This window comes from Miniopterus natalensis, chromosome 7 (assembly GCF_054644295.1).
Source record: "Miniopterus natalensis isolate mMinNat1 chromosome 7, mMinNat1.hap1, whole genome shotgun sequence".
In the NCBI taxonomy this organism is placed as follows: domain Eukaryota; kingdom Metazoa; phylum Chordata; class Mammalia; order Chiroptera; family Miniopteridae; genus Miniopterus; species Miniopterus natalensis.
Window position 1 is genome coordinate 43367218 of NC_142087.1, and position 27368 is coordinate 43394585.

The 27368-nt window shown below is 34.3% G+C and overlaps 1 protein-coding gene across 1 annotated transcript in view; it reads left to right on the top strand.

Annotated features, from left to right (window-relative positions):
* MIB1 (MIB E3 ubiquitin protein ligase 1) overlaps window positions 1-27368 on the top strand; it is a 91947-nt gene that overhangs the window by 41961 nt on the left and 22618 nt on the right. Inside the window, exons 10-12 of the mRNA XM_016211513.2 lie at window positions 78-185; window positions 6564-6761; window positions 9093-9244. Coding sequence (XP_016066999.2) covers window positions 78-185; window positions 6564-6761; window positions 9093-9244 — 458 coding nt within the window. The remainder of the gene's footprint in view (window positions 1-77; window positions 186-6563; window positions 6762-9092; window positions 9245-27368) is intronic.

A 27368-nucleotide genomic window follows, 5' to 3' on the forward strand; every position in this document is an offset into this window, starting at 1 on the left:
CAAATTTAAACCTACACTATATGTATATATTGGCTCTTTCTGATTTGTGACATTCCATCTTTTTTTTTTAAATTTAGGTAAATGGACAATGTGCTGGCCACACAGCTATGCAAGCTGCTAGTCAGAATGGACATGTTGACATTTTGAAGTTACTTTTGAAACAAAATGTGGATGTAGAAGCAGAGGTAATTAAACTAAGCTTGAAAAATATTTTCAGTAAAAATGTCCTAGAAATGGTACTTTTGTATCATGAGATGGATTATTTTTATTCTTGAAATTTAGTATTTACCTAAGACTTTCCTGATTGAAAATAAAAATTTGAGAAAAGACAGCTTGAAGCATTTCTTGTTTTTCTGTGATCCCTCAGTATTCTTGGCAATAGCCCCAATTGCTGTTGGAAGCCAGTTGGATTCACCCAAGAATTATACTGGAGAAGTTGAAGGAGGGGGAATATAAATCCTGTGGGTCAAGATTTTTTCTGATTTGTGACACTCAGAGGCCTTTATTATGTTTTTTTCTCATAAAGGAGCCAGTATATTAGAATTTGTTTAGTCTTATTGTTTCTCTTTCTTTTTTTAATGTTTTTATTGATTTCAGAGAGAGGAGGGGAGAGGAAGAGAGAGAGAGAAACATCAGTGATGCTAGAGATTCGTTGATCGGCTGCCTCCTGCACGCCCCCTACTGGGGATGGAGCCTGCAACCCGGGCATGTGCCTACACCAGAAATTGAACCATGTCTTCTGGATCATAGGTCGATGCTCAGTGAGGTGATAAATAAGTATTGAAATCTTATGACAGCTTATGTACATATGGAGTCAAATAAATTGATAAGTTAGAATTTTATAGGTGAGGGAAACAAGGCATCAGGTGAGTCTGGAGCAGTCCACAGAAATAGGCTTTAAGAGAGGTTCGTTTTAGAATGGAGAGCCCAGAAATAAGCCCATGCCTACATGGTCAATTAATATTTGACAAAAAATATACAATTGGGTAAAGAAAGTCTGTTCAATAAATGATGTTGGGAAAGTTGGACAGATACATGCAAAGAAATGAAACTAGATCACCATAGACCATATACGAGAGTCAACTCAAAATGGAGTACAGTATACCTTCGATTTTGTGGATCTCTATTTAACGGATTTCAAGTTTAACAGACAAAATTTTTGGTCTGTAGGTCATGTGAAAATTAACACCCTATTAATTTTTTAAAAAAATAGGTTTTTAAAAAATATTTTTTTTAGAGTGAGAGGAAGGAGAAGGATAGAGAGACAGAAACATCGATGAGAGAGAAACATTGATCGGCTGCCTCCTGCACGCCCTCTCCTGGGGATGGAGCCTGTAACCCTGGCATGTGCCCTGACTGGGAATCAAACCAGTGACCTCTTTGTTCATGGGTTGATGCTCAACTACTGAGCCACATCAGCCAAGCTACACCCTGTTAAAGTGCTTTTAACCAAGTTTTGCTTACAATTAAATTAACATTTTTTTTGTTATTAATTTACTGTAATTTTAAACAAATTTTAGCATATAGGCCATATGTTGGAAAAAACGCTGTAGTAATTTCACTGACATAAATAAATATTGCATATCTACAACTATAGTCTACATATTTAAATCCAAGAGTCACCACTCTTAATGTTTGGGGAGCGATTAGCATGTGATCACACTGCATCGTGCAGTAATTGGTTCTGTTGTCGCATGGCATGACTTTCTGCAGCAGTTTTAATGTGTGCTGGCCTAAGTTCCAACATGCACTAAGCCATGCCCCAGCCATGTGCATTTGTTTACTCGCAGTGACTGGTGAATGCATGCATTTACTGCACTTAGTATAAATTCATAATTACTGTAATACATATAGAAAACTTTCTGTGAAATTAAACTTTTTACATAGACTTAATTTTAATCACACAAACATGTCTAAATAAGGTAAAACAGGTAAACTAATTTGTCAACTTTTTAACATATGCATTCAGAAAACCTACTTTATTATATAATGGACTTCTGGCTTTAACGGACATCCCATTGTCCGAATTAGTCTGTTATATAGAGGTTTTACTGTAAAGACTTAAAACATAAGACACAAGCCATAAAACTCCTAGAAGAAAACATAGATAGTAAAATCTCTTGGATTTCTCTTAACAGTATTTTTTCTGATATATCTCCTGGGCAAGGGAAACAAAAGAAAAAATAAACAAATGGATTATATCAAACTAAAAAGTTTTTGCACAGCAAAGGAAATGATCAACAAAATGAAAAGACAACCCACTGAATAGGAGAACATATTCACCAATGATACATTTAATAATAGGTATTAGAATTTATAAAGAATACATACAATCAACACCAAAAAAACAAACACCAATTAAAAAATGGGCAGAGGACCTGAATAGACACTTCTTCAAAGAGAACATACAAATGGCCAACAGACATGAAAAAATGCTCAACTTCACTAATCATCAGAGAAATGCAAATTAATACCACAATGAGACAGCACCTCACACCTGTCAGAATGACTGTTATCAACAAATCAACAAATAACAAGTGTTAGTAAGGATGTGGAGGGAAGGGAACCCTTCAGCACTGTTGGTGGGAATGTAGATTGGTGCAGCCACTATGGAGAACAGTATGCAAGGCCCTCAAGAAATTAAATATGGAGCTGCCTTATGACCCAGCAATTTCACCTCTGGGTATATATCTGAAGAAACCCAAAACACTAATTTGAAAAGATAGATACACCCCTATGTTTACTGCAGTGTTATTTATAGTAGCCAAGCTATGGAAGAACCCAAGTGCCATCAACAGATGAGTGGGTAAAAAAGTGGCGGCACCTATATACAATGGAATATTACTCAGCCCTAAGAAAGAATGAAATTATTTTATTTGTGACAGTAGGGATAAACCTAGATGGTATTAGGCTAAGTGAAATAAGCCAGTCAGAGAAAGAGAAGTACTATATGTGGAATATAAAGAACAAAATAAACAAAAATAGAAATAGACTCAGATACAGAGAACAGATTGATGGTTGCCAGAGGGGTGGGTGGGTTGGGGGACTATGTGAAAAAGGTGAAGGGATTGAGAAGTACAGATTGAGTAGTTACAGACATGTAAAGTATAGCATAAGGAATATAGTCAATAATATTTTAATAACTATGTATGGTGCCAGGTGGGTACTAGAATTATAAGGGGGAACACTTTGTAAAGTATATGATTGTCTAGCCAATATGCTGTACATCTGAAACTAATAAAAAATAATATTGAATGTAAACTGTAATTGAAAATAAAATTTAAAAAAAGAGGTTTGTTCTTTATATAGTAGAGTTACATTAAAGAGTTTTAAACATAAATTTTGTGTTTTATGGAGAGAGAATTCTGTCTGCTGAGTGAAGAGTAGATCGGGGTAAGAATGAAGTGGAGGCAGGGTGAGCTATGGCAATAGGTCAGGTGAGTGAGAGTGAAGGCCTGAATGAATTAGTGGCAGAATTGGAGAAAATAAATAGAGCATAACTTGAGTAAAAACCATAGAATTTGGTACTTACCTATAGGGACTCAGGGGTAGGTGAGCATGACCTACAGATACTGATTTTGTTAACATTATGGTCTATGGTTCTATCAGCTAAGATAGGAAGACTGGAACAAGAGCAGGTTTTGGAGGGTTGAGAGGAAAGAGAAGGGGGCAAGAGGGTAGAAAGAACCAAGATCAGTTTTGTTTTGTTTTTAAGATCAGTTTTTTGGTTTTTTGTTTTTTTTAAGGAAACTTTTTAAAAAAAAAAAAATATCTTTATTGATTTCAGAGAGAGGAAGGGAAAGGGAGAGAGAGAGAGAGAAAAATATCAATGATGAGAGAGTCATTGATCGGCTGCAGCCCACAGCCCAGGTATGTGCACTCGCTGGGAATTGAACCCTGATTGCCTGGATCCTAGGTTGATGCTCAACCGCTGGGCCACTCCTGGCTGTTCTGTTTTGTTTTTTAATGCTCACTTGAGGATAGATTTTTATTGATTCTAGAGAGAGGAAGAGAGAGAGAGAAACACTGATCAGTTGCCTCCCATACGTACCCTGACCAGGGTTCGAACCCACAACCTAGGCATGTGCCCTGACTGGGAATCAAACCCACCACGTTTTGGTGCACAGGATGACACCCCAACCAACTGAACCACCTAGCCAGGGGAAAATCAGTTTTAGATTTAATTTGAAGCCCCTTCACAGATCCTTTTAGGTTACCTTTGGAGGTCAGCAATAACGTCCCTCAAAATCTCATTTGGTACCAGCATTAGAGACAGAATAATGATATTCTGAATAACATACAGCTGTATGTTTTAGGTATATTCAAAGTCTGTAAGTTAAGGTCTTTGTACAACTGAGATTTTCTAAATAGAAGGAAAGCCTGGAAATAAATTTAATTGTTGTTTTCTAGTATGTGTATGTGTTTTCCAAGTTCTTTAAATTTTTATTTGTATTTCCTTTATATATATATATATATATATATATATGTTAGAGTTTTAAATTTTTAAGTTTTTTTTACATAAGTTGTTGATGTGACCTGCATAAAAGTGTTTTTATAGCAGTTTTCTAACAACCATAAATATAATGGTACACTTCATAAATAGTTCCTGTTTTTAGTCAGTGAGTGTTAGTGGATTGATTTTCTCCTTTTTAAGAAAGGAGTACCACTAGGTAGACTTAAAAAATGTAACAGAAAGTGAATCCAGATTGGAAGTTAGTAAGATCTTAAATCTAAGATTCTGAAATATTGAAATATGTTACTAGAAAAGTTAGTGATACACATACATAAAAACAATTTTTCAATTTCTTTTTTTTGGAGAAAGCATTTTTCTTTTATTCTGGGCTGTTTAAATATAATGTTGCTCAGAGGCACAAGTATTGAATCTTAAATCTTTCATGTGGTGTTTGCCAGTTTCTTTATGCTCAAAGTAGACAGGTAACAAAAACTCCTAATCTGGTTTAGCTGGAATATTAGTAAGGTAGAAGTATTCCTGCATCATGGTTTGCTACCTTTTTAAGAATGGTTGTTAAATCTTTGTGGACTTCTACATGAGTGATTTTACTTTTAATATCTGCTTGAGAAAATATGCAAAGACCAAAAACTATTTTGAATTCAATTGTGTTGAACAGTTCATTTGTTTTTAATGTATTTACTTGCAACAGTACTTACATGTGTTAACTCTGGAAAGTAGTTCAGATAATCCCAAGTAATGGATTTTCAAACCACTTACAAAAATTATAGTCCACCAGGGGGCTAGAATCATGGGTTTGGAAACACTGGAGAAAGTCTTAGAGCTTGCTTAGTTCTGGGTGTTAAAATTTGAGATGGAGTATGGAATAAAGATAGTACCCTTATAATATCCTTCTTAATCTGCATCTAGCAGTATAAGACTTCTTTTTTGGTATGGAATGAATATATTCATGGTGCAGGACAAGCATTTTTTTTCCTTTTAAGAAGTTGTTCTTATATTTGAAAAAAATGTAAGCAATTGGGTCTTCCTCTACTTCTCATCTCCTCCGAAATATGCCTATTACAGAAGGTGAAGCATACTTATTGGATTCCTCTGAAAAAGTTTTGGAATTTTGGATGTGTGAAATTATGCTGGTTTGTGTTTCATTTTTATCTTTTTAAGTGGTACTTAATTTTTTTCTCTTGAATACACAGAAAAGTGTATGCTCACCAGCTAAAGATAACCAATGTTAATATGTTGATATATTTCTCCCCTTAAAGCTCATTGAAATCACACTGTTTGGCATCCTTTCTCCTTTTTATATATTTTTTATTTTTATTTTTTAATCCTCACCTGAGGATATTTTTTTCCATTGCTTTTCAGAGAGAGTGGAAGGGGGAGAGAGAGAGAAACATCAATGTGAGAAAGACATCTATCAGTTGCCTCCCGCACACCCCCCCACTGGGACTGGGGATTGAGCCTGCAACCAAGGTACATGCCTTTGGCTAGAATCGAACCTGGGACCCTTCCGTATGTAGGCTGACACTCTAACCATTGAGAAAAACCTGCTAGGGCCTTTCTTCTTTTTAAAATCAAACTAAAGTTAGTGTAATTCTTATGTCCTTGAAAAGTCTGTGTAAATTTTTTAAATGGAAAAAAGTTTATGTAGTTGTATTATATGTCAGCATTTTTCTAATATTTTCTAATATTGGCTTACCATTATGGCTGATAAATCAGGAGTAATGAAGAATCGACCTACTTCTGATACAACTATTGGTCCAATATATGTCTGATATAATATACATGGATGGGCAGAAGTAGGTTTACAGTTGTAGCGCAAATAATACAATAAGAAATATTAGTACAGGAATAAACTTTATGTGTTGTGCACTCACAACTGTAAACCTACTTTTGCCCACCCCTGTGTATTAACCCAGGATTCATCATTTATATTCGGAGTTAATCACTTTTCAAGTGAATTTCTGCTTATTTTGTTGACTCCATTCAATGTTTTTTCTCCTCACATCAATTTGGTTCTTAATGAATTATTGTAGCTTTAAGTTTTACTTTTTTCTAAAATATTCACTAATTCAGATTTAATTCTGCTGCTTAGGACAAAGATGGAGATAGAGCCGTTCACCATGCAGCGTTTGGAGATGAAGGTGCTGTTATAGAAGTTCTACATCGAGGCAGTGCTGATTTGAATGCTCGCAACAAACGCCGACAGACACCACTTCATATTGCTGTCAATAAAGGTCATCTTCAAGTTGTGAAGACTTTATTGGACTTTGGTTGTCATCCCAGTCTTCAGGTAAAACCTTTAAAGAACTATATTCTGTAGGTATTGCTAGGATTCTATTACAGGGAAGTACTAGCTTCAATGGTAAACGTTCCTTTGTTAGAATTCTTTTTTATATGATGTCATAGTGATACCAAAGGTACAGAATGTAATACAATTGGCAGTTGTTCCTTCTTAGAAAAGCCTTTTTAAGGAAGTATCAAGTAGATCTGTTTTATATTGAGGGTTGGGAATAGAAATTTCCTTGCAAAAATATCAGTTTTTGAATTGAATTGATTTAACTTTATTCATCATAACATTGGGCTTCGGCAGCTTAAAGAAGTGTTAATAGGCTGCATTTCATAATAATTACTTCATAGCTATCTAAATTATTGTAGTTGTAGCCTTATGTATTTTAAGAGTCTTGGTGTAGTCATTAGTCCAGTCTTAGAAGATTTTCTGTTAGGGGAATATATAGGGTTTTAGGATTTATTATAATAGGACCTAATTTTTGAAGCAAGGGTCACCTAAGAAATGATTATTCCCGTCCAAAATTTCAGCAACCAGTTGAATTAAATTGGATTGGTCTCTGAAGCAGTGTAGAAGAACAGGAGCAATGGGACTGAGGGTTTGAGAAGAATTGAATCAGAGATTCTTTTTAGCTAGATGCTTATTACAGATTAATATTTCCAGGATACAGCCATTTTAGAACTGACGGCTTCTAAGTGGATGGTAGGATTAGAAGATGGGGGAGGCGTTGGAAGGTGTTAAACTGTTGAAGTACGGAATTTATGCCTGCTGACTTTTTTTTTTGTCTGAAATGGGAGGCAAAGTTACTGGTTGAGAGTGAGTGGAGAGTAGTTGTTAGAGAAAGAGTAATTGAGAAGAGTGGTGAAGGTTTGGAATAGCTATTGTGGGGAGCAAAAGGCAGTATAGATTAGGGTCTGTAGTAGCTTACTCCAACCAGGTTAAGAGCCCATCTCAAGTTGGAGACCATGAATTTTTAGTGCCATAGGAGGATGGAAGGTGGATTGTTGGACTTAATTTGTGTTAGGAATTTCTTACATAGGTGGATGAATATATGCCTGGGATTGGTGAACTTTTTCTGTGAAAGTCCAGTTAAGCCTGGCCAATGTGGCTCAGTTGGTTGGGCATCGTCACATGCACCAAGAGATTGCTGGTATGATTCCCAGTCAGGGCAATGCCCCAGTTTTGGGCTTGATCCCCCCGGGAGAGGGTATGCAGGAGGCAGCTGATCAGTGTTATGCTCTCACATCGATGTTTCTCTGTCTTTCTCCCTCTCCCTTCTTCTCTTTCTAAAAACCAATAAAAAATAGTTTTTAAAAAGGCCAGGTAATATTTTTGGCTTTCATATGATTTATATTACTGCCATTATTATCCAGTTCTGCCATTGTAGCATGACAGTAGCCATAGATAATACATAAATGCATGTGTGTAACTATGTAAATAAAACTATTTACAAAAATGGGGGCAGGCTGGATTTGGAAACTGTGGTATATGCCCTAGGTTAGGCTATATATGGCTTTACTGAAAGTATTTATAAAACTATAAAATGAATTCTAAATTACCCATTTACACAGATGACTGATAATAACAACTTATTGCTACATTGGTTGATTAATGAAGAAATTAATCAGCTTGAAAAAAAGATAGAGACTGCCAAAGTTTCTTTTACATTTGTTTTCACTTTGAGTTAACTACTCTCCTTCCTGCTCCTTGATAATATATAGAGTAATGATTCTCAACAGTGACTGCACAATATATTCAGCTGGAGAACTCTGCAAAACTACTGATGCCTGGGTCCCACGCCTAGAGATTCTGGGTTAGTTGATTTGAAAAATAGCCTGAGTATCAGGATTTTAAGAGCTTCCAGTGGATTCTAAAGTACAGCCAGGGTTGAGAACCACTGACTTTTAATTCATTGCTATGGGCCTTGAGACTGGTATAGGTTTGGTATGGAGTTTCAGGGTACAACAGTTAATGGTAGGAATGTGGTATAGCAAGCCATTTTACACTAATGAACTTTTTGTCCGCTTTTCTACCTCATTTATTTTTGATATTTGCTTAATTATTTTGAGGGTATTTTATTTCTTTGATTTTGTTTTTCCTTTGGAAAGCTACAGCGTATTTATTGTGTTTACCATCCAGATTGAGTATGTTTATTTATTATAATGCTGTTTGTGGCCTGCATTTTTTAAATTTAACACACAGTATGTTTTATTGATGGTTGTTGGATATGGCTTCTGTTTTTCTTTCTCTGTTTAGTAGTTCATTTTAAGTATTAATAATTACATGTGATGATTGATTGAAAAAGAACTAATGAAAATCTTTTTAAACTTAAAGGATTCTGAAGGTGATACCCCTCTTCATGATGCAATAAGTAAGAAACGTGATGATATCCTGGCAGTCCTTCTGGAAGCTGGAGCAGATGTTACCATTACAAACAATAATGGATTTAATGCCCTTCACCATGCTGCACTAAGAGGAAATCCCAGGTAAAGATGTCACCTTTTACCATTTTATATGTAGTTTAAAAATATTTTTCTGTTGCTGGTTCTCTTTTTCTGATACTGATAAAAGAATTTTGGCTTATTTTAGTACTTTAAATCATTTTAAGGTCTGGAAATTATGTCTTCATTAAGTAGATAAATTTTATAATAATTCTTTGGGTTATTAAACAAATAAAGTATGAAATGGCTATTTAAATATATATTCAATATGGATTTAAAGTATCAGGAATATTCACTTGTAAAGTTTTTATTAGAATGCAATGCATTTTGAGATTTATGTTTCTTCAAAACCATTCTCAGGATATCCTCTAAATTCGTGTTAATCCATTTGCATGGTAATTACTGTTTTAAACTTGTGGTTAAATAACTATCAAGTTACCTAATTGTTTATTAATAATATTAGTTATATAATTTCTAATATGGTGTTCTGCAACGATAGTTACAATTTTAGGTGGTCTACTGAAAAAAAAAGTGTTTACTGGTTAAAGTTTGAGAAAGACTTTTGGAAAATCACAGAATTCATGAAATATTGACAGAGTCCCACAGAAAAAGAAAATGCTTTAACTTTGCTTTAACCTCGAAACATTGATTAGCTGCCTCCTGCATGCCCCCTACTGGGGATCGAGCCTGGAACCCAGGCATGTGCCCTGACCTGGAAGCAAACCAGTGACCTTTTGGTGCATGGAATGATGCTAAACCAACTGAGCCACACTAGCTAGGACAACCTAGAACTTTTCATGAATGAATTTTTGGGAACAACTTTACCTGAGAAGCATTTTATTTATTTTAATCCTCACCTGAGGATATATTTTACTGATTTTAGAGGGTAAGGGGAGGGGAGAGAGAGAGAGAAAGAAAGAGAAAGAGAAACATCGATATATGAAAGAAACATCAATTGGTTGCCTCCCATATGCACCTCCACTGGGGATTGAACCTGCAACCTAGGTATGTGCCCTGACCAGGAATCAAACTGGCAACCTTTTGGTGCCCAGGATGATGTTTTAACCAACTGAGCTACACTGACCAGGGCCCTGAGAAGCATTTTAGAAAATTCTGCATCAGATGTCTTCTGTTTATAGTTGAATAAAGCCTACATCTCTTTTTAAAAATTTTTTATTAAAAACTTTTAAATTAAAGTTTACATTCAATATTATTTTTTATTAGTTTCAGATGTGTAGCATAGTGGTTAGACAATTATACCCTTTATAGGTGTTTCCCTCAATATATACCAGCACCCAACTGGCACCATACATAGTTATTACAATATTATTGATTATATTATTTATGCTGTACTTTACATCCGCATGATAATTTTGTAACTACCAATTTGTACTTCTCAATCCCTTTACCTTTCTTACCCAGTCCCCCAACCCCCCTCCCCTCTGGCAACCATCAATCTGTTCTCTGTGTCTATGAGTCTGTTTCTGTTTTGTTTGTTTATATTGTTTTTTAGATTCCACATATAAGAGAAATCATATGGTATTTGTTTTTCTCTGACTGACTTATTTTACTTAGCATAATATTCTCTAGGCCCATCCATGCTGTACCAAATAAACCTACATGTTTTGACTGAGAGAAATACTCACTTTTAAGTTTGTTTTGATAATTTAATGTATTCTGAATTCTTTTTTTAAAATTGAGATATAATTGACATAACATTATGTTTCTTTCGGGTGTACAACATAATGATCAAATATATGTATATATTATGAAATGATCACTGTAAGTCTAGTTAACATCCATCACCACACATAGTTACAAATTTTTTTCTTTTGATGAGAACTTTTAAGATCTCTCTTAGCACCTTTCAAATATACATAACAGTATTATAACTATAGTCACCATGAATTCTTATTGTTTGGTTCCATACTGCATTTTTATATCATGTTTTCTTCTAATTTTTTGCTATTTTTTATTCTTTTAGCTTTTTATGATCACCATTAGAGGGAGAGCAAAGAGAATAAAAGGATTTTGTTAGTATTGCTTGTTGGTACCCATAATAATGGATATAATGTAGGATAAGATAAATGACTATTTTAGGTTATGTCTTGATTTACTTTTCAGATTACAAATATTGGAACACTGCATCCTTTGGCATTTTGAAGGAGATAAAAATAGTATTATATGTAGGCGCCATTCAAATAGAAGATGATGATGATGATATTACTTACTAAATACCAGGCCTTTACTAACTGGTTTATATGCATTATCTCATTTAATTCTTTGAGCAGCCTTTTTGAGGCAGGTTTTAATATCTTCATTTTATAGAAGAAGAATACGAGACTTATAAAGAGGTGAATTTGCTTATTCAAGACCATGCACTGACTAGTGGAGTAGCTAGAATTTGAGCAAGGTCTGTCTGACTTTGGATTCATAGCTGTTAACCACTTTATATTACTTTTTCTGTATATGGGCTGTATGTGAGGCAAGACTGAAACATATTGACAGTGAATCATATAACTAAGAATGTATTAATATGTCAACCTCCTTGCTGCCTCTTTGATTAGGGTTAACTTTGACTACTCTGTCACTAATTCTGAACTTCCAATTAGTTCTAAAGCTTCCTTTATTCTGCAGCTATTTCCAAACCATTCCATTCCTTCTGTTTTCATTGTTGCTGACCTAATTGTTGACCACTTTTACCTAGACTGTTATAGTATCTTTCTAAATTTTCTCCCTGATTTTAGTTTTATCTGACAACTTTCATACAACTACCAAATTATAATTCTAAAAATATAGATCGAATGGCTCCCCTTTCCTCTTCCCAAATCTTTAGTTGCTTTCTATTGTACGTAGAGTAAAATCTGTATACCTTGACCTGGCATTCAAACCCATTTCCAGTGTGTCCTGAGTCTTTCTAACTTTCTCTCTCACTAAATGAAAGCCCTCTGCCCACCTTGCTCTTCAGCTGCATTGTACTGCAGTACTCTCCTTTCCTAAGATAGTCTCTCTGCTTTATTCCTTCATTTACATAAGCATTTTTTCCCATCAGGATGCCCTTATCCCCTTCTTTATCTTAACCACCTTTCTTCCAGAACTCCTAGATCTCATCATTGAAACTATTCTCTGTTTGCCCTATACTTCCTTGTTCCCTGTTCTTATTTTACTGCACTTATAATAAATATGCTTTGTGCTGTCCCTTAGGATGTGCATTTTTATGTTCCTTTCTGTTAAAGTTGTGGGCACTCATATTCATCTGTATGTTCCCCACAATGCCTTGGCTATAGTAGGGACTCAGTAAATGTTAACCTTAATTTGACAGTCAGGACAGTGTTAGATATCACTAGAGTATATATGACCAATTACAAAATAAATTCTGTAGAGAAACTATTAGGAGTTTAAACAGAGCAATTACTTCAAATTAGAATGGGCAAAAATGTACTGAGTGCTATATATAAAAAGTAGCTGAGAGACTATCAAATGGTACTATACTTACAGTATGCCCATTTTCTCTCATATGTGTCCATGCATCTACTCTGAAACACTATGTGCTTTGTAATACATAAATAATTTAATGTGACTGCCAGGTGTAACTAGTACAAGCCAGAAGGCCTGTTAACTTGAAGGGATAAGATTCATTTACATTTGCCTTCCTTTGTCCACATTCTTTTACGGGATGATCTTCGCTTTGAAATAGGTGAGTGGTCAGGAGTTGAGGATTATGTAAACACCTTGGTTTTTAAACTACTGCTCGCCCTCCGTAACCCTTCATTAATTGCTAGAATGTTTGTCTTTATTAAAGAACATTGTTACCTATAGTTTTATTGCAGTCAATAAGAAAATTAGAGAATGTTGGATCACTTGTCATTTTCCTCCTCTTTCATTTTCATTCCATTGAGAGAGAGGCTTGATATGTATATTTGTTTTTTGATGGACAAAGAAGAAAGAAGGGGTGAGGAGAGTCATAGAACGTTATTATTACAAGAGTTCTTTATTTTACAACTGAGGAAACAAGTATGGAGAGTAAAAGATAGCAATGCTTAGCATTTTCTTTAGTTTTTGAGGATTAAGATAGTTCAGGGTTGGAAAAATTAGATACTTAACTGTTTGTCTCTTCACAAGATATTCTTCAGCATCATCATCTTTTTTACATTACCTATCAATATTCAAGTAAATAGCAGTAAAATTAAATGCTAATTCTATGGAAGATACTGATCCAACATTTCTAGAGTGTTATTTTATGTAATGTTATGTTTTTCTTTAATTTAAAATATGTCCATGTGAACCACAGTGTGGAATATCAGGTAACCTTCCTAGGTATTTTCTTCCTCTGAAGGAAGTTCTTTTTTAATTATTATTCAGCTTAGTCTACATTTCCTTACCATTTCTTTTCCAGAGGGTAAGAAATTCAATACCAAGAGACCATAAATAAGTAAAATTATTTTATTTGTAATCCTTAAGTCATCCACACATTTTTCATAAAGCTTATAAACACTGTTAACCACTATGGCTCTTACCAGAATAATTAACAGTAACAAATTATTATTTTTTTAATTTAAAGCACAATCTGAATAATTTTAAAAAGTTGAAATTAGTTGACATGTCTGGTACTCCTAAATGAAAACGTTGGCTGTCTTGTAGTAATCAATGCATAGCTACAGCTGGTTGAAGGGGACCAAATCCATTGAAGAGGCGATTTGGTTCCATTTTACCAGCTCTAGCAAAGCATTGCAATACTGCTAGTTTGGGCTCCAAAACAGTTAAAATGCTTTTTTGTTTGTAAAATTATGGTTATGAACCTTCCACAAAAGGTAGATCCTCATATTAGTACTTTAGTCATTGAATGTAAAATTTTCTATTTTGAAGGCACTTTCCTACTATTTCCTGCTCTAAAAGTACAGAAGTCTTTACCCTTCAACATGTTAACACATTAAGGAACTATCATTGTGCATCTTTGTTTTTAACACATTTACTTAATTTTTAAATATAGACAATAATGTGTTTCAAAACCAACAACATTTAAAGGAACAAATAGATCCTGATGCATTTCAGAGTAATGTTTCATAATATCTCTAGGCAGTAAACCAATTAAGTAACCTAACAGGTTAGAAAAGAGTACTGCTAGTCACACCTTTCTACTGCCCCTGTTTTTTGTTTTAATTCTCACCTGAGGAAGGAAGGATGGAAAGGAGGAGGGAGGGAGAAAGGAAGGAAGTTAGGAAGGAAACAAACATTGGTGTGAGAGAAACATCAATCGGTTGCCTCCCGTAGGGGCCCTGACTGGGGGTCGAACCTGAAACCTTCTGGTGTACTGGATGACACTCCAACCAACTGAGCCACACCAGCCAGGGCACCCTGCTTTTTTTAGTATTGTATTTGAGAACTAATAGCAAGTTGCTGACCAGGAGTGGAGGAATATGAGTGGCCTTAAGAAAGTACCTCTGCCCTTTGGTTTATAAATAGATTGCACATGTATTCAAGTGTATTGCTTGGATTTGTGTTGAAAGGAACTACCATGCATGCCAGCTTATTTTTCTTTGTTTTTTACTTGTGGTATTACTAATCATTGGTTAGTAATTTAACCTTTTTAAGGTTCTGTTTCCTTGACCGAATTCTCTGTACAGATTGCCTAGTTACTCCTCAGTATCAGTTTGATAATACATTGAATTGTGGTGGTTAGCTACAATCCATGAATTTGAGTATTAAAATCTACCATTAAAACTCAGTATAGTAAATTTTTGTTATATTGTGATTTCATACACATGATTAAAATAAAAGTTTGAGAAATTATAGTTTGCCTGTAAAAGTGCTCTCAGTAAAATATAAAGAGTGAAGAAATAACTACTGTTCTGAACTAAACTGGGGAAAGTTCAACACTAATTCAGGCAATATTCAAATAATTCTCATATTAAGTATATTCTGCATCTGTTGGTTAGTACGTATCATGCTGCTGGTGAAATTAATGTAATACGATTTTTCCATCTTTTGCTCGAATAGAAGTGAAACAGGTGTTAAATTGCCTGGACTTAAGTGCTGAAGATAGCAGTAAAACTGGCTTCTATTTTTACTAGTTATATGGGAGCTGTTTAGCAGATCCAGTTGCTCAAGTGTGCTTTTGGATGGCAGTTCAGTTTCATATACTGGCCATATCGGGGCAAGGAGAGGCCATGGAAAAAAAATAGTACAGCATTTGATAATGTCAGCATCTGTTATCCCTGTCAGAGAGACAGTTGAAATGTTTGAGTTACACCAGTGTCAGCAGATGCCCAGAGTTTAATATGTACTCAGTTAAAAATGAACAGCTGACCTAAGTGATGAATGTGACATTTTAGAGTGATTGAAAATACTCTTAGATATGTTAAGTTAAACTTGTAAGCACTAAAATCAGTATGTAATTTTACTTTTTAAAATGAATAACAGATGTCATTTTATTTTTTAAGGATTATAAATAGTATTATAATCATAAGACTCTTAGTTGCTGGGATGTTTTAAATTAATTAAATTTTATACCTATGGAATAACAGATATAATTGTTTATTATAAAATGGGTATAGTAATAACCTTTGAATAGTGTTTTAGAGGAGCCTCTACTTTTGAGGTATATATTTTCAGTTTTTGGTATTTAGGGCATGTACAGTTAAACTTAAATGGAATATGAAACGTTACCATTCTGTTTGTGGAAGATCAGAAGGAAGGGCTGTGCTTAAGTGTTAAGCTTTGAACTATTTTAAAATTATGAGCTTTTTATAATTTCCAGTAAACATGTAATAACTTATATGCTATCATTGCTAATAGTCATTCTCTCATTTTTTATAATCTGATAAAATGAAAATCACCTTTGACAATTAACTACTAGTTGTCTTATTGAACAGAGAAAATTATAGTCAGCCATAAGCTATTTCTATTAACTTGTGACACACAGAAATTTTAAAATATTATTATGCTCTTTGTACATGTCTAACTATTCCAATTGAATTAATACTTCCAGTAAGAAATGATTAGAATATTAGTATTTTTTATGTAAGACTATCATAGTGGTTAAAATAGATGCTGCTTATAAATTTTTAAGAGCTTAATTATTTATAATTTTTATTAATATATAAATATAATACAAAATAAATTTTGTATAAAATACAGAAATATTTTGACGTTTCTAACATAACAGTAAATATTGGGTCCATCATGTTTATAAAAATTGACTTGTAATTGCATAGTACCATTAGAGGAAGGTGGTTCTATCTGTATAAATTGGTTTCTTGACTATAATGTTTTCATTTTGTGTTCCCTTTTTGGATAAAATAAATTCAAGGAAAATATAGATAATAAATTAATTTCTTTTAAATATTTGGTAATCTGTTACCAATGTGCCCTGTTGACTTACAGCTGTGGCCAGAATTTTATCATTTTTTGGAATAAATCTTACATGTTAATTTATTCTAGGTACTACTTTATCATAAAGACCTGATAAACTGGAGAAAGACAAGGACCACTCCACTTTTTTTTTCCTTTGAGAGCAGAATTTTATTTAAAATAATTGTCTTTTAAAATTATGACTATGTCAATAGCTTTCAAAAAAGAATACCTAAAACAATAAAACTTGCTTCAGGAATTCCTCTAATATTATTAAATTATAAATTTATAAAAATCTGAAGGGTATCTGTTAAAATGTAAATGGAATCAGCTCTTGTTGTATCTTGTTTTTCTTAACAAATCAGTGAACCCTATTGTGATATACTTAAATTAAGATCAAACTGTGGAAACAGAAAATAGGGCATGTGTATCTTTTATTCTTTTGTGCTAGAAATACTGGCATTTAAAAAAATGTTTTTTTGGTATTCAAGTATTAATCATGTGAATACTAGATTTAAAAATGTAATTTTAAATGTAAAAGATTTAAAAGGAGTTTCATGATAATTTTAAAGCTCCTTCAGTAGAGCTTTTCTCCCCACAAAATATAAATCTTAAAGTGATATTTAATTTTCACCTATAAGTAGTAAGTACATTTTATGATGTTATTATTTCTAAAGGTCATCTCTTTGATTCTAGGTTAATATACCATATGAAGGTCATTTACATAGAAAGAAGCAAGGGCATCTTTTAGCTGCAGTTTATTTCCCTCTTGGCGGTTTATTGCCTACCAAAAATACATACTTCTTTACATTCCATAGCATTGTATGTTCATATGGGTACATAAAGAAGTATGTACTCTGAGTAGGTATTGCAAAGTTGTTAGCTGTAAAAACATGAAATGTATCTTCCCATTTGTCAGTAAAACATTCAACTTACTGAGCATAGCAATGGTAGATCATTTAGAGAGACTATCAAAGACTAAACTTTATAAAAAATTTACCTGAAGCATTGCATTAATGCCATTTATGGTTCCTTGTTGGTGGACATACACTTCTAAACACTTCTAAACATTTGTCCTGGTCTGGTCCTTTCTGCAATAGCTTTATAGAATGAGTGGAGTTTTTACAGAGTGTATTTCATAAATTGGTAAGATCAGCCTAGTGTTTCTTCAGTCTTCCGAGTGAAATTCTTCTTATTTTGTAGTTTGCTTCTAGATCCTACAAGCAGATAGTAATTAATTTGATACAGTTTCTTTTTTATAGACTAGATATCTTATTAAAAACTTAACCAATCAACCAATTAATACTTCTGATATTACCCTAAAGTTGAAATGACAGTGAGAAAAACCAGATCTTTTTAGAGTATGAGTAAGCGGAATTTTTCTATTTTTATTTACTTTATAAAAATTTTTTAATTGATTTTTTTAGAGGGAGGGGAAAGAGGGAGTGAGGAGGGGAGGAAGAGAGAGAGAGAGGGAGAGAGAAACATCGATTGGTTTCCTTCTCATAGGTGCCCCAACCAGGGATCGAACCTGCAACCTGGATATGTGCCCTGACCAGGAATCAAACCCGTCACCTTTTTGGTATATGGGATGATGCTCCAACCAGCTGAGCCACACTGGCCAGGGCTAAACTGAATTTTTAAAGATGATGAATTTTTTGTTAGTTTTTTTAAGGTTACAGATAACTCATGATCACTTAAAAACCTCTTTGTCTTTCCTTTGTCTTCATTAGTTACTAATCTGAATTTTACATTTTGGTTCTTCTCTTTGTGTTAAATACAAATTCAAACAAATGTATATAAATATTTAGTTTTGGTGAGTTTAGCTCATTTGATTCTTTTTTCTTTTGATATAAAGTATAACTATCAGAACAGGTAACTTTTCCAAAGTCTTACTTAAAAGAACTGAAAGGTATTACCACTGGGTTTTAGCTTGATCATTTATCATTGAAAGAAATAATAGTTGGTGAGTTGCCTTTAATTATTGTGGTCGTAAACAGTTTTAAAGAAAACTGTAAGAAATTTTCAGATTTGGGAAAGGAGGGGGAAAAAGCAGGGAAAGAATTTCTGCAGGCTGTGATAAAAAGCTAGTGCAGCTCATAGAGAGCAAATGAGAATGTAGCAGGAGATAGGCCAGTACTACAGCAGTTTCAGCATTGCAGCATTAGAATTTCACCGTGCACATTCTGATTTATTTTTGTGGACAACTCAGAGTAAATATTAAAAAGTGTTTTGTGTTCTGCCAAGTTTCTTGATTGACTAAACCTTGAAATGGTTAATAGTTTTTAAAAGATAACATATTTTGGAAGCAGTGTATAATTCACTGGGGATGCAAAATCGTTAATCTGAAACAATAAAAGACTAAATCTTTAATAATATAAATGACAGTAATGGATTTGTACATTTTTGAGTTCAAGAGTTATATGCCTTGATATTTGAACAATATTCCCTTTTACACTACATAAGCTCTCTACTTGAGCTGTGAAATTAGGCTGTGCCCAGATAGAATCTAACTTAACAATAAAAACATATATAGAGTCAATAATAGGTAAGCATGCAGAGAGTTGTAAATAAGCATCCTTAAAAGTACAGGCCTTGTGGTGCTCTGTTACCTGTAAGCTTAGTGTTATGCAGCATTTGCAGCAGGAAGAGAGAATGATCTAGAGAGTCACATCAGCAGCAGCCATCTCATCTTGATGGTTCCTTCACTCTGTTCGCTGATTCAGCACTTCTTTTCATGAGCCCCGGTGAAGAGGGAAGTATCAGTGAACACAGAATCTCACCTCTTAAGATAAATTTGAAAAACGTTGAACAAACAAAAATAAATCAGCCATCTTTTTCCTCTCCCTTCCTTTACCCTTAAAAAAAAAAAAAAACCACAATAAAATTTAATCAACATTGGCCGTTTGATTTGGAATGTTATATTACCAATATTCCACAGATATAAGTATCTTGTATCTGCTATACAGAAAGTTAAGCAAGCAAGAAAGATTGCTACAATATCCAACATACTGAACTCTCTTATTTCTCAGATGCAATGCTTCGGAAGAGGGGGAAAAGTTGCAGAGCAAGTTAATTTTGTAATCTAAAAAAAGCCAAAAATCAAAACACACCTCACTCTCCCAACTAACTATAAACATTCACACTATTTCCCTTTGCCCACCAGAATACACTGGGTTCTTCTGACTTCTTAGGAAATAATTCTGCATCTTTCTTGCTGTGAGATTTTTTTGGTTTTCAGTTTCCAGGATTAAATGGTAAATCTGTATTGAAGCTACCTTGTCATCTCCAGAGGTCAAGTCTGCAAGCAAGGTCAGGACTTCCACATGGTCACTACAGAGGTTAACTTAAATTCTTCCCTCAGTGGCCACAGGCTAAACTGTTACAGCTTTATAGGCAGCTAAGCATTTGAAACATGCACTCCCAGGCAAACAGGCTCTCTTGTGCCTCTCTCTTCCCTGACCATATTTAGTCAACCATAGCAAAAAATAGTCTCTCAGCTGTCGATTGTCGATCCAAAAGCTGAGGAAGCCTCTATCTTGCTTTCTGCCTATTGATTGTTCATCCTGCGGTCCAAACACTGCTTTGCCATTTGTCCTGCTTTTTTTTTTTTTTTTTTTAAGCACTGCCAAATAAAGCGGTCTCTCATGTTTCCACTTACATTTCCCAGATTTTCACTGAGCTTGCGCTGAGACTAGGAAAGCCTGATGCGGCTGTCACTATACTTAGAAGCACTGCAGAGAAAACAGAAAAGAGGAAAAATATTACCCTAGCTAGTAGCAAGACAGTCTTCAGACAGATATGGAATAAGTAGAATATCTCTGCTCTCAAATTATATTTCATAATCTGAATTTTTGATAAAAATATTATAGATAATGATATTTTACATAGCTAGAGGTTTGAAGGGATTTTGTAGTGTTATCTTTAGAGCTAGTTGTTGCTATACATGCTTTTTAAATTTAATGAATAATATTTGAATGGAAAATATGTAGAAATGGTAAGTAGATCCTGTATATTGAAAGTGGAGAAAAGATCATTAAGAAAGAAGGGAGTAGTGTGTAAATGAAATCTTGGAAATGCTACTTAAAACTTTTAATTCAGTGCCAATTTTAGTTAATTTTTTTGTAGTGCTTTGTGAAAAACAGTCAGTAATGCTTTTGAGTAATTGTGTACTTCTTTATTGAAACCATATGTACATATATAAGTATTACCATGCATTTTATTAATTAAATTCTATTTCATTTTCAAATGTGAAGTGTTTTTCTCCTTTCTACATCACCATTTCTCTTTAATTTTTTGCAATAGCATTTAGGCATGATCATTTCACATTTTATCATAGACTAAAATAGTCATTAACCTGTGTATAACTTTGGGACATAGTGTATGTCGTAAAGGAAAGATGCTTTTGCTCTAAATTTTAATAGCATATTCACAATAAATTTTAACATTGAAATTTATTTTTTTAACCAAGGAGAAAAAAATACTAAAACATCAAATCTTAACAAACCTGTGGAGATAAAATTTAAGATTTTACAGACCTAAAAAGTAAGAGAAACCAACTATACCTTGTTCTTAATTTAAATATATTCTCTTAAGTATTGATTCAGTTAAGAATCAAGAAAAACCATTATCAGTTTTCTAAGCTCATTCTCTTACAAGGGAAGTTTGTCCTTGACACTGTTTTTGCCTTTAGCGTTTAAAACCATAGCAGTTAAGCTTATGTAGATATTTGGTAATTTTAAAGAGCCAGCTTTCCTAGATACTGAAATAATTTTACACATATTGGGAGAAGGTGACACATGTCTGAGAGTGTAAAATGGGTTAATTTTCAGGTTTCTAAGTCACCCCATATTTGTTAACCATTTTGTAGCAGTGACAGTTTTTCCCCTTTTTTCCCTCAGCAAACACGTATAATGTATTAAGTGCTAGGAACTCTTGTAAGCCCTTTTTAATTTTCATAACAACCCTATGAGTCAGGATTTGTGATTCTTCTCACATTTTATAGATGAGGAAGTTGAGGCATAGAAGTTAAGTAACTTGCTCTAGTCTCCTGCCATTCAGTTTGCTAGGGCCAGAATTTGAACCTAGATAGTTTGGCTATGGACTCCCAAGTTCTTCACTACTATGCTTTGCTGCTGCTCTGTTTTGTAATAATGAAAACAGTTAGTGAATTACACTCTTTGGGACTAGAGCATATACCAAAAATATAATGTTGCTAATATCCTTCCCTCAGTATATTCAGAAAGATGATTGTTTGACTGTTTCATTCAACAAAACTTTGAGCTCCTTATCCCAAGTATACAAAAGGGATATAAAGATAAGTAAAATGGGGTTCCTTTCTTGTAGCAAAGAAGGAGAAATAAGAACTCACTGGTCATTTAAGAGATCATTTTAGTAGTTGTTAGTTTAAGAATGATCAAGTACTTACCTATACAACTCTTCTGCAGCCTGTATTGTCATTGTATCTCTCTCTCATTTTAAACTAAATTCTACTACACTACCAAATTCCTAGTTAATGAATTTAAGCTAAAATAATGAACCTTTTAATTATAGTATCTATCAAAAAGAGTTTGTAGGAAAAACTGAACAAAAACAGAATTTAAAACATTTAAGTGATGCCTGTTCCTTGTAGTTCTTTCATCTGTCTAACAAAAACCATCAATATTCACTTACTGAAGTGATTACTATGGGTAGCATTTGGTATATACCCTCCTAGACTTGTCTGTATCCTTTCAGATAGGGGTACGTGTTGAATAAAAATGTGTTTAGATTATTACATGCTAACGTGCTTTTAGCATGCCCAAAAGAACTTCTGCTTGGGATTGATCAACTGTCTTAATAAGTTCCTTTATGGGTTCTGGACTAACATGCTTTAACTATTATTTGAGGGATTGTTTGTTATCAATAACTTAGCAAGCATTTATTGAACACCTAATATGTGCTATAGAGCTATTCTAATGTGTTTTTATATTAAGTAGTACTAATAAGTAAGGCCTTCACAGTTCAACTATGGTTTGTTTGGAAAAATGTTGCCCATCTCTGAAGATAGATTGCAAAGCATGGCAGGCCCTAAAAATGGACCCAGAGCCATTTGACTATCACATACCACTGCAGACAGCTGCTTGTCTCCTCTGCTTCTTAGAACTCATTTGTTCATCATTCAGCAAACGTTTGAGTATTACCATGTGCCAAGGATTATGCTAGGCTCCACTATTAGTTGTTCCGGAACTTAATGCTTCTTTGGCACTATTCACAAATGCCTGCTTAACTGGTAGTAAGATCTTATCTTTAAACCATCCATGTCCTTAACCTCTTGGAAAACAACCAGATTGAGAAATACAAAAGAGTGCTTGAGCATTAGGGAAAATATCTCAGTATCTCATATACTGTATTCCTCAAGTGAGAGTCTATTGGTTTAATAATAAAATTAATTGATTTATTGAACCTGTACCACTCTCATCCCAGCAACTCTGTGATCCTCAGTGCTTGCAGCATAACACCAGTCTCCTCTTAATTAACGGAGAAACTGCAGGGAACAGCCTGCTACTGGATCTTCATGGTTATATTGTGAGTTCCTATGATTTTCTACCCCATGGAGAGAAAGGAGACAAGCTATTCATAGTTGTTCTTAATGTGAGGGTGTGGGGACCAGGAACTTTTCTGTTTAACTTTCCCTTAGCTCACCTTGCAGGCTGGGCCCAGAGATTGGCTCTTTTCTTGTGAAGCCTTCTATTATTTGTTTTTGTTTGTTTGGTTTTTACAGGGGTGGGTAGGAGGAAGGTCAGGAATTAATATTAATGAACAGCTTTGTAATTAAGATGAAAGGGTTATAGGTTTCTATTAAAATTAATATACTCCAAGTCTCCTGTGTAGAAGAATTCCAACTAATTTATGTTGATACTCTATCTTCAAGGATATGGAGCATACCTTTCCATTCCTTAAGTGTAGGCTGTGCATAGTGACTGCTTTCCAATGAGAGTATAGTATAGTATAGTATAGTATAGTGTAGTGTAGTATAGTATAGTATAGTATAGTATAGTATAGTATAGTATAGTATAGTATAGTATAGTATTCTGTAGTATAGAAAGTAGGAAAAAGAGCCCGGCCGGGCGTGGCTCAGCGGTTGAGCATCGACCTAGGATCCAGGTGATCCGAGCTCAATTCCCAGTCAGGGCACATTCCCAGGTTGCGGGCTCGATCCCCAGTTGGGGGCTTGCAGGAGGCAGCTGATAGATGACTCTCTCATCATTGATGTTTCTATCTCCCTCCCTCTCCTTTCCTCTCTCTGAAATCAATAAAGATATATTTTATTTAAAAAAAAAAAAAAAGAAAGAAAGAAGGAAAAAGAGTAACTATACATTGGAGAAACCTGACAAGCACTGCCTCAACCAGGCAATCAAGGTGAGCATCAACACCAATAAGTCATGTTGATAATATGCACCCTTGATGTGATGTGGTGAAATGGCTCTTTACCCTTGTGACCTTCCTCCCCAAAACGTATAACCCCAGTGTAATAATGGGAAAAACATCAGACACATTCCATCTGAGGGACTTTCTACAAAATATCTGATTAATACTCCTTAACACTGTCAAAGTCATCAAGAACAAGGAAAGTCTAAGAAACTTTCACAGCCAAAGGGTGCCTAAGGAGACATGACAACTAAATGTAATGTGGTAATTCTGGAGCAGAAAAAGAACATTAAATAAAAATGAAGGTAATCAGAATGAAGTACGGACTTTATTAATAACAATCACGGTTGGTTTATTAATTGTACTATATGTACCATACTAATGTAAAGTGTTAACAGTTGGGGTGAGGAACTCTCCACAATTTTCTGTAAATCTAAAATGATTTTAAAATAAAAGTTTATTTAAAAACAGCAACAACAAAAATTAATCTGCCCAGTCCTGGGTGGTTGACAGTTGACTTTTGCATTAATTTTGATTTGGGGCTATCTGCAGTGTTTCTCTGCAACTTATGCCAGAAAATCAGGAGTTGATTTTGCTATAATTGAGTCATCAATAAAGTGTTAAGTTTAGTCGCATGTTCTTTTAAAAGTATATTAAGAAACTATATTTTAGATCATTGTTATCAAGACCAGCCTTAAGAAGATTTAATTATTTTAAAGGAAGCTTTTTTTTTTTTAATCCTCTCCTGGGGATATTTTTTCTATTGCTTTTCAGAGGGAGTGGTGGGAGGCAGGGGGAAGAGAGACAGACAGACCGACAGACATCGATTGGTTGCCTCCCGCACACGCACTGACTGGGGATTGAGCCTGCAACTGAGGTATGTGCACCTAGCCGGAATTGAACCCGTGACCCTTTAGTCTGGGGGCCAACGCTCTAACCACTGAGCCAAACCAGCCAGGGCAGTTGGATAATCTTAATGGACAGTGTCACCAACCTGTGATGACTTCTATATGATAATGCACTGAAAACTGATAGCATTTTAGTGGTTGTTCTGGAGGGCGAATTAGAATACTGGGGTTGCTTGTCTAGGAGCTTTCTCTGTGCATAATGCTGGCAATACACTGACAAATTCTTTTTCTCATATTTTCTCCAGGCTTCATAGAAACCACTTCTTCAGTTTTTAATCAATCATTATTTTTTGGAAAAAGACATAATTTTAATCTTTTTCATTGTAATTCCATCTTGGTGATTCTTTTTTTAAAAAAAATTTTATTTTTATCTCAATTGTACTTCTGAATCTTCCCTTCTACAAATCTCTTTTTCTCTAGTTGTTTGTTATCTGTATGTTTTATTTACTTAATTTAACTGTTGTATGATTTGATATAGTCACTCATTTTCTAGTATAACACTGTTTCTATGGGAAATCTGAAATTACCATTTCTCTTTAAAATACCTTGCTAGTAGTATAATAATTTATTTAATCAGTTTTAAAATGAGGAATTAGATTAATGCCAAATTTCTTTAATTTTTATGATATATTTTTTAATCTCAGGATTGTGAAAGAAACTTAAGATATTTTCATATGGTTGTGCTATAGTGTAATTTACAACATTATTTAAATGGATTAATTAACAGAATAGACTTATCCTGCAATACCACTCTTGCTCCCTAAAAATGTGAATTTTGCATTTTAATATTATGATTTAATTCACTTCTTAGAATGTGATCTAAAAGGGACTAGGATTATTTTTTGTCACTTCCAACATTAGCCTGGAATTGCTGCCTTTCCCTGTTCTGACAGTTGTTATACATATTGTACTAAGAGAGGAAAAAGTAAAAAGACATGAAGTAAATGGGAGAGCAGGAGGCAATAGGCTTTCAAGAGTACAAATATATTTTTGTTTAAATGCTTTAACTTTCTGAGCCATTGGCTCTTCTTCTGAGGGACCTCATCTTTCCCTAGCTTGTTTTCACTTATGAGATATAAGACTGGAAGAACAAGTAAGTGATGACTCCCTCTCAGCAGACACCTATGTTCAGAGGAAGAGCCACTCCTCTCCTTTCTTCCTTTGAGCTGTTGGCAGTGTAATATGGGAATGTGCTCCTGAAACTGAAATGGGAGGGAGGTGGTGGGAAACATGGGTCCATAAGAACCAACTTCTCAAGCATATAGAGAATGTTTAGTAATGTGACAATAAAAAACTTGGTGGAATTAACATGAACCACATTTTATTATAATTTAAAACTTGTAACATTTATATATCTTGCCTACAAGCGTAAAGTTGCAAATTAAGAAGATTTTATGATAGTAAGCCTAAATATTATCTGTGTTTTAACTTTTGTTGTTGTTAATCCTCACCTGAGGATATTTTTTTCCATTGCTTTTCAGAGAGACTGGAAAGGAAGGGAGGGGGAGAGAAAGAGAGGGAGAAAGAGAAAAACATTGATGTGAGAGAGACCCATGGACTGGTAGCCTCCCACACTTGCTCCAACCTGGGGTGGGGAGCCAACCTGCAACCGACGTACGTGCCCTTGACCAGGAATCGAACCCGAGACCTTTCGGTGCTTGAGCCAATGTTCTAACTACTGAGTCATACTGGCTAGGGCTTAGTGTTTTAACTTAAAAAATTTTTTTGATCAAATGAATATTCATACCTATTTGAGTCAAATACTACCACAAAGGTTATAGTTAAGGCGAACAGTCTTCTGCTTTATTCCTCTTCATCTCTTTGCCCTCCCCCCACCAAATAACTTACAACTTTTCCTGCAAGTTCTTAATTTATATCACAATTTTTCTTTAAATTAATGTTTATATTATTTTTAATAAAACTTTTTTTCTCATGATTTAATACTTCCATCTTTAAAACTATCCAAGATTCATAAAACTATAAATTGTTTCTCACATAGGCAAATGGGTAGAGTAACAGATAATGTATGGCATTAGCATTATGATTATTCAAATCCAAACATTCATTAGTATAATGTTGTACCAGTACTTTTCCCCATTAAGAACCTGAGTCAAAGTCTACAGAATATCTAGTATTTTGTTTTAATCCACTGACTGAGGAGGATTAGAATCCTTATAAGTACTGAAAGCAAACTAAAGCAGGAAACCTTAGCTTTTATGAGGTCCATGAATGTGATTTAGGGGTTTGTAGACTCAGAATTGTAGGTTAAGGTTTTTATGTGTATTTCTCTGGAGGGAGAGCCCATAGCTTTCTATGGATTTCCAAAGAAGTCTGTCACACCTAAACAATGATTGTAACTTCAGTAACAACCACTGAGGAGTGTCTTTAAGCTATAATTCTCAGTATACTTTGGATCATAAACCTGTTTAAAAATCTGAGAAAAGCTATAAACTTTCAAATTTGGGTACAATTTTTGAGGTTCTTGTGTTCTCCAAAGCCTA